The sequence below is a fragment of the Nerophis lumbriciformis genome, linkage group LG22, assembly GCF_033978685.3.
Source record: "Nerophis lumbriciformis linkage group LG22, RoL_Nlum_v2.1, whole genome shotgun sequence".
Classification (NCBI taxonomy): Eukaryota; Metazoa; Chordata; class Actinopteri; order Syngnathiformes; family Syngnathidae; genus Nerophis; species Nerophis lumbriciformis.
In genome coordinates this window covers 42,792,459-42,800,816 of record NC_084569.2, presented here as the reverse complement: position 1 = coordinate 42,800,816, position 8,358 = coordinate 42,792,459, and the positions used below count along the sequence as shown (strand labels likewise).

The 8,358-nt window shown below is 42.8% G+C and overlaps 1 protein-coding gene across 1 annotated transcript in view; it reads right to left on the bottom strand.

Moving 5' to 3' along the window:
• Positions 1-6,142: 6,142 nt before the first annotated feature.
• The window catches only part of rapgefl1 (Rap guanine nucleotide exchange factor (GEF)-like 1), a 23,672-nt gene continuing 21,456 nt past the window's right edge, over positions 6,143-8,358 (bottom strand). Inside the window, exons 13-16 of the mRNA XM_061973943.2 lie at positions 8,320-8,358; positions 7,899-7,963; positions 7,766-7,820; positions 6,143-7,681 (exon numbers count right to left, since the gene is read on the bottom strand). The exon at positions 8,320-8,358 is cut by the window's right edge and continues 49 nt beyond it. Coding sequence (XP_061829927.2) covers positions 7,557-7,681; positions 7,766-7,820; positions 7,899-7,963; positions 8,320-8,358 — 284 coding nt within the window. The 3' untranslated portion in view covers positions 6,143-7,556. The remainder of the gene's footprint in view (positions 7,682-7,765; positions 7,821-7,898; positions 7,964-8,319) is intronic.

Sequence of the window (8,358 nt, the reverse complement as noted above, 5' to 3'; positions counted from 1 at the left end):
AATATTGCTTTTAAACACTTCACTTTAGCACACTTCTCTAGTAATATTGCTTTTAAACACTTCACTTTAGCACACTTCTCTAGTAATATTGCTTTTAAACACTTCACTTTAGCACACTTCTCTAGTAATATTGCTTTTAAACACTTCACTTTAGCACACTTCTCTAGTAATATTGCTTTTAAACACTTCACTTTAGCACACTTCTCTAGTAATATTGCTTTTAAACACTTCACTTTAGCACATTTCTCTAGTAATATTGCTTTTAAACACTTCACTTTAGCACACTTCTCGAGTAATATTACTTTTTAAACACTTCACTTTAGCACACTTCTCTAGTAATATTGCTTTTAAACACTTCACTTTAGCACACTTCTCTAGTAATATTGCTTTTAAACACTTCACTTTAGCACACTTCTCTAGTAATATTTTAATATCCATGTATGTTATCACTGGTGAAGGACTTTTTAAACCTTATTGACTCTTTTAATTTGACACAGTTTGTGTTTGGCCTCACACACGCTTGATCTTGTCCTCTCATCTAGTCTACCTGTGTCTAACTTGTCCTCTCATCTAGTCTACCTGTGTCTAACTTGTCCTCTCATCTAGTCTACCTGTGTCTAACTTGTCCTCTCATGTAGTCTACCTGTGTCTAACTTGTCCTCTCATGTAGTCTACCTGTGTCTAACTTGTCCTCTCATGTAGTCTACCTGTGTCTAACTTGTCCTCTCATATGGTCTACCTGTGTCTAACTTGTCCTCTCATGTGGTCTACCTGTGTCTAACTTGTCCTCTCATCTAGTCTACCTGTGTCTAACTTGTCCTCTCATGTAGTCTACCTGTGTCTAACTTGTCCTCTCATCTAGTCTACCTGTGTCTAACTTGTCCTCTCATATGGTCTACCTGTGTCTAACATGTCCTCTCATATAGTCTACCTGTGTCTAACTTGTCCTCTCATATGGTCTACCTGTGTCTAACTTGTCCTCTCATGTGGTCTACCTGTGTCTAACTTGTCCTCTCATATGGTCTACCTGTGTCTAACTTGTCCTCCCATCAATCAATCAATCAATCAATCAATCAATGTTTATTTATATAGCCCTAAATCACAAGTGTCTCAAAGGGCTGCACAAGCCACAACGACATCCTCGGTACAAAGCCCACATAAGGGCAAGGAAAAACTCACCCCAGTGGGACGTCGATGTGAATGACTATGAGAAACCTTGGAGAGGACCGCATATGTGGGTAACCCCCCCACCCCCCCTCTAGGGGAGACCGAATGCAATGGATGTCGAGTGGGTCTGACATAATATTGTGAGAGTCCAGTCCATAGTGGATCCAACATAATAGTGAGAGTCCAGTCCATAGTGGATCTAACATAATAGTGAGAGTCCAGTCCATAGTGGATCCAACATAATAGTGAGAGTCCAGTCCATAGTGGATCTAACATAATAGTGAGAGTCCAGTCCATAGTGGATCTAACATAATAGTAAGAGTCCAGTCCATAGTGGATCTAACATAATAGTAAGAGTCCAGTCCATAGTGGATCTAACATAATAGTGAGAGTCCAGTCCATAGTGGATCTAACATAATAGTAAGAGTCCAGTCCATAGTGGATCTAACATAATAGTAAGAGTCCAGTCCATAGTGGATCTAACATAATAGTAAGAGTCCAGTCCATAGTGGATCTAACATAATAGTAAGAGTCCAGTCCATAGTGGATCTAACATAATAGTAAGAGTCCAGTCCATAGTGGGGCCAGCAGGACACCATCCCGAGCGGAGACGGGTCAGCAGCGCAGAGATGTTCCCAGCCGATGCACAGGCGAGCGGTCCACCCCGGGTCCCGACTCTGGACAGCCAGCACTTCATCCATGGCCACCGGACCTGTGCCCCCCCCCCAGAGGAGAAAAGTAAAGAAACGGCAGATCAACTGGTCTAACAGGGGGGCTATTTAAAGGCCAGAGTATACAAATGAGTTTTAAGATGGGACTTAAATGCTTCTACTCTCATATGCCTGTCATATCTGAGGCCAGTTTTAACCGCCTGACAGCTGGAGTGTGCGCTCCTGTGTGTCTCTGTCGAGTTTTTAGCCCTTCCACTGCTGGTCAGTTTATTATTGCTTTTAAGCAGGTTTCTTTACCCTCTGACTCTGTTTTTTCTGACAGCGGGAAACTCAGTGCATTGTTTGACTCCACCTGTGAGACTTCCTTGAACTCAGTGGCTCCTTTAAAAATCAAAAAGGCCAAAACTAAATCAGAACCCTGGTTTAATGAGAACACGTGTGATCAGACGTGAGTGCTAAAACTAAATCAGAACCCTGGTTTAATGAGAGAACACGTGATCAGACGTGAGTGCCGCAGAGCTGAACGCAGGTGGAAGAAGGACAAGCTTCAGGTGTCACTCCAGATTTGAAAGGACTGTTGGCATGAATATCAGAGCACAGTAAAAGAGGCAAAAAGAGAACATTTGGCAAACATTATTGCTTCAAATAGTCTTGACCTTCGTGTTTTATTCAAAACCATTGACTCTGTTCTTAAAGCCCCTCAGCCAACATGTTTGGAACCCTCCTCTGAATTGTGTAATGCCTTTGAAAGTATTTTATGACTCTGCGGCAGTTACCAGAGTTAACTACTTGAATCAGTTTGAGCAAGTGACTCTGCTGCAGTTACCAGAGTTAACTACTTGAATCAGTTTGAGCAAGTGACTCTGCTGCAGTTACCAGAGTTAACTACTTGAATCAGTTTGAGCAAGTGACTCTGCGGCAGTTACAAGAGTTAACTACTTGAATCAGTTTGAGCAAGTGACTCTGCGGCAGTTACCAGAGTTAACTACTTGAATCAGTTTGAGCAAGTGACTCTGCTGCAGTTACCAGAGTTAACTACTTGAATCAGTTTGAGCAAGTGACTCTGCTGCAGTTACCAGAGTTAACTACTTGAATCAGTTTGAGCAAGTGACTCTGCGGCAGTTACCAGAGTTAACTACTTGAATCAGTTTGAGCAAGTGACTCTGCGGCAGTTACCAGAGTTAACTACTTGAATCAGTTTGAGCAAGAGACTCTGCGGCAGTTACCAGAGTAACTACTTGAATCAGTTTGAGCAAGAGACTCTGCCAGAGTTAACTACTTGAATCAGTTTGAGCAAGAGACTCTGCGGCAGTTACCAGAGTTAACTACTTGAATCAGTTTGAGCAAGAGACTCTGCGGCAGTTACCAGAGTTAACTACTTGAATCAGTTTGAGCAAGAGACTCTGCGGCAGTTACCAGAGTTAACTACTTGAATCAGTTTGAGCAAGAGACTCTGCCAGAGTTAACTACTTGAATCAGTTTGAGCAAGAGACTCTGCGGCAGTTACCAGAGTTAACTACTTGAATCAGTTTGAGCAAGAGACTCTGTGGCAGTTACCAGAGTTAACTACTTGAATCAGTTTGAGCAAGAGACTCTGCGGCAGTTACCAGAGTTAACTACTTGAATCAGTTTGAGCAAGAGACTCTGCTGCAGTTACCAGAGTTAACTACTTGAATCAGTTTGAGCAAGTGACTCTGCTGCAGTTACCAGAGTTAACTACTTGAATCAGTTTGAGCAAGTGACTCTGCGGCAGTTACCAGAGTTAACTACTTGAATCAGTTTGAGCAAGTGACTCTGCGGCAGTTACCAGAGTTAACTACTTGAATCAGTTTGAGCAAGTGACTCTGCTGCAGTTACCAGAGTTAACTACTTGAATCAGTTTGAGCAAGTGACTCTGCTGCAGTTACCAGAGTTAACTACTTGAATCAGTTTGAGCACGTGACTCTGCTGCAGTTACAAGAGTTAACTACTTGAATCAGTTTGAGCAAGAGACTCTGCGGCAGTTACCAGAGTTAACTACTTGAATCAGTTTGAGCAAGAGACTCTGCTGCAGTTACCAGAGTTAACTACTTGAATCAGTTTGAGCAAGTGACTCTGCTGCAGTTACCAGAGTTAACTACTTGAATCAGTTTGAGCAAGTGACTCTGCGGCAGTTACCAGAGTTAACTACTTGAATCAGTTTGAGCAAGTGACTCTGCGGCAGTTACCAGAGTTAACTACTTGAATCAGTTTGAGCAAGTGACTCTGCTGCAGTTACCAGAGCTAACTACTTGAATCAGTTTGAGCAAGTGACTCTGCTGCAGTTACCAGAGTTAACTACTTGAATCAGTTTGAGCAAGTGACTCTGCTGCAGTTACAAGAGTTAACTACTTGAATCAGTTTGAGCAAGTGACTCTGCGGCAGTTACCAGAATTAACTACTTGAATCAGTTTGAGCAAGTGACTGCGGCAGTTACCAGAGTTAACTACTTGAATCAGTTTGAGCAAGTGACTCTGCTGCAGTTACCAGAGTTAACTACTTGAATCAGTTTGAGCAAGTGACTCTGCTGCAGTTACAAGAGTTAACTACTTGAATCAGTTTGAGCAAGTGACTCTGCGGCAGTTACCAGAATTAACTACTTGAATCAGTTTGAGCAAGTGACTGCGGCAGTTACCAGAGTTAACTACTTGAATCAGTTTGAGCAAGTGACTCTGCGGCAGTTACAAGAGTTAACTACTTGAATCAGTTTGAGCAAGTGACTCTGCTGCAGTTACCAGAGTTAACTACTTGAATCAGTTTGAGCAAGTGACTCTGCTGCAGTTACCAGAGTTAACTACTTGAATCAGGTTGAGCAAGTGACTCTGCGGCAGTTACCAGAGTTAACTACTTGAATCAGTTTGAGCAAGTGACTCTGCGGCAGTTACCAGAGTTAACTAATCATATGAAGCCCTCAGGTTCCCCCCATGATGCTGTCCCTCCTACCTTTTTTAAAGAAGTGTTTTCTTGCATAGGGCAGCCTGTTCTGAACATTTTAAATAGCAGTCTGTTTTCTGGTGTGGTTCCTACCAGTTTTAAACACGCCGTGGTCCAACCGCTTTTAAAGAAACCTGGTCTGGACAGTTCAGTTTTAGCCTATTTTAGACCCATTTCTAAGCTGCCTTTCCTCTCAAAGATCTTGAAGAAAATTGTTTTTACCCAGTTAAACCCTTTTTTTAGAGGACTGTGATATTCTAGAAGTCTTTCAGTCTGGGTTTAAACCCCTCCATAGTTCCGAGTCAGCTTTATTAAGGCTTTTTAATGACATCTTTCGAGCAACAGACTTCGGTGATCATGTGATTTTAGTTTTACTGGATCTAGCAGCAGCATTTGATACGGTGGACCATAATATTTGAATTAGCCGCCTACAGCATCAAGTGGGCATCTGTGGTACTGCTTTGAGTTGGCTGAAGTCATATTTGACTTACAGGACCTTCTCGGTAAATGTTGCTGGTTCTGAATCCTCTGTTGCTCCCTTGACATGTGGGGTCCCACAGGGCTCAGTTTTAGGACCACTGCTCTTTTCTATTTATTGACTTCCCCTGGGCTCAATCCTAAGAAAGCATGATATTTCTTAAAATTGTTATGCCGATGACACACACATTTATTTTGCGTTGAAGAGAAATCATGCCTCTTCAATGCAGACACTACTTGCTTGTCTTGATGATATCAAGGTCTGGATGGGCTTGTCTTGATGATATCAAGGCCTGGATGGGCTTGTCTTGATGATATCAAGGCCTGGATGGGCTTGTCTTGATGATATCAAGGCCTGGATGGGCTTGTCTTGATGATATCAAGGCCTGGATGGGCTTGTCTTGATGATATCAAGGCCTGGATGGGCTTGTCTTGATGATATCAAGGCCTGGATGGGCTTGTCTTGATGATATCAAGGCCTGGATGGGCTTGTCTTGATGATATCAAGGCCTGGATGGCCCTACATTTCTTCAATTTCAATGAAAAGAAGACAGAAGTAATAGTGTTTGGACCTAGTGGTACCTGTGAGCTCCCCCTGTTGACTTTGGCCCCTTGGCTTTGCACGTTAGACCATGGTCACCAACCTGGGCTTTGGTATTGACAGTGATTTTAAATTGGAGCGTCAGATTGGCACAGTGGTGAAAGACAGCTTTTTTAAATTTTATTTACGTCAGCTGGCCAAGGTTATAGCAACAAATGCTATTACTTCCATGGACTATTACTCTAAATGCTATTACTTCCATGGACTATTACTCTAAATGCTATTACTTCCATGTACTATTACTCCCCTGGCGACAAAGTGAAGTGTGCAATGATGCCATCAAAGCTTTATTTCACCAGCATTATTTGACATGAAATATCATCTTAAAGTGCAGAAACTTGACAAAGAATAAAGTCTGAAAAATATTGTTGCTTGTCATGATAAAGTGGACACAACTCATAAATATTGTCATGATAAAGTGTACACAACCAAGTTACTACAACTCAAATATTCACACATCAAATCAATCCAGAAATGTTTGGCTAGCATGCTAGCTCGCTCTTGGTTCCAATGCTAAATACTGAGGTCATGCTAGCATGGCTCTGTCGCGGTCTGCGCATGTCACAAAGTTTTGGCACAAAATGTAAACACATGAAGAAAAACCTCATCTCGAGGCGAAACGTAAACATCCCTAAAATAGATTCTCCTTTCTTCTTCAACTATTTACACACTTGCACTATGTACATCTTTCCATTTGCTTTCAGTGTTGATCTTTTTGTCCAGCACAAGTTTCCTGAGACTACCCATGGTGCTTTGCTAACACTTCAAACCCACGCTGGGACCGCAAACTAAACAATGTCAATCTGCTTTCAACATGTTCACACTGTCACGTATTAGCAGAGGAAGCTAATCACATCTTATTAGCATTATCTTACGTATTAGCATTATTTTACTTATTAGCAGAGGAAGCTAATAACCCTGTCAGATTACATCTTATTAGCATTATCTTACGTATTAGCATTATTTTACTTATTAGCAGAGGAAGCTAATAACCCTGTCATATTACATCTTATTAGCATTATTTTACTTATTAGCAGAGGAAGCTAATAACCCTGTCAGCTCACAGCTAGCACAATTATCCTAGCAGTTACCTTCGAGTGTCGCAGTTTGGCAACCAAAACTAGTCCTTAGTGTTTGTTGTCTGGAATGATGAAAAAGAAGAAGAAGAAGCAAAAAGTCATCTTCACACAACAGGAAGTAAACAACACCTGGGAGCCCTGAGCGTGGTCAAAGTGCTTGGTCGACGTCGAAGGGGCGTCGCCCTCTGTTATTGCAGAGGCCCCGCCCACAGTACACTTCCCAAAGACGGAAATAACCAAAGAAAAACATGTCCCTGAGGTCAGAGGTCAACCCGTTGACGTGACCTTTGGCAGGAAAATACATCATCTCACCTGCTCAGCAAAATGGCCGCTGGGCTTCAAATCATTTGCTGAGAGTGAAGAAGCGTTCCACCTGTGGATCGACAAAGAGGAGGCGGGACGTGTCCTGGAGTCTCTCCCAGTCCCTAGGGAGTCTCTCCCAGTCCCGAGGAGTTTCTCCCAGTCCCTAAAGAGTCTCTCCCAGTCCCTAAGAAGTCTCTGGGCTCCAGTTTGCTGAGAGTGAAGAAGCGTTCCACCTGTGGATTGACAAAGAGGAGGCGGGACGTGTCCTGGAGTCTCTCCCAGTCCCTAAAGAGTCTCTCCCAGTCCCTAGGAGTCTCTGGGCTCCAGTTTGCAAGACAAGTCAAAGAGAAGGTTCTGGTTGTCGATGACCTGCAGCTGTCTCACGTACGCTTTGGTCTGCAGGTGGGATGGCGATGTCTCCGTATCCATGGCTACCAGGAGTGTTAGCATGGTTAGCATTATGCGCACGTGTGTGTGTGTGTGTGTGTGTGTGTGTGTGTGTGTGTGTGTGTTACCCAGCTGTCCACTGCGGTATCTTCGGATGTTCCGCACCATGTCGGCCACTTTGTGCTGCACCATACAAAAGGTCAAAGGTCAGCAGAATCACAAACCAAACGAGCGGGAAGAACACTTTTTTTTTTTTTTTACCATCTTGTCAAAGTTGACCAGCTGGCTGTGAAAAGTTTTACAACTCTCGTGAAGAAACGTCAAATCTGAGCAGAAACACAACAACAAACATTGGCACGCCTCCTTTATCTCTAAACTTAAGTGTGCACTCTTCCTTTATCTCTACACTTAAGTGTGCACTCCTCCTTTATCTCTAAACTTAAGTGTGCACTCATTTATCTTTAAACTTAAGTGTGCACTCCTCCTTTATCTCTAAACTTAAGTGCACTCCTCCTTTATCTCTAAACTTAAGTGTGCACTCCTCCTTTATCTCTAAACTTAAGTGTGCACTCCTCCTTTATCTTTAAACTTAAGTGTGCACTCCTCCTTTATCTCTAAACTTAAGTGTGTGTGTGTGTGTGTGTGTGTGTGTGTGTGTGTGTGTGTGTGTGTGTGCGAGTGCCTTTTAGCAGCAGAGGAGTGAAGGGGATCAATGGAGGAC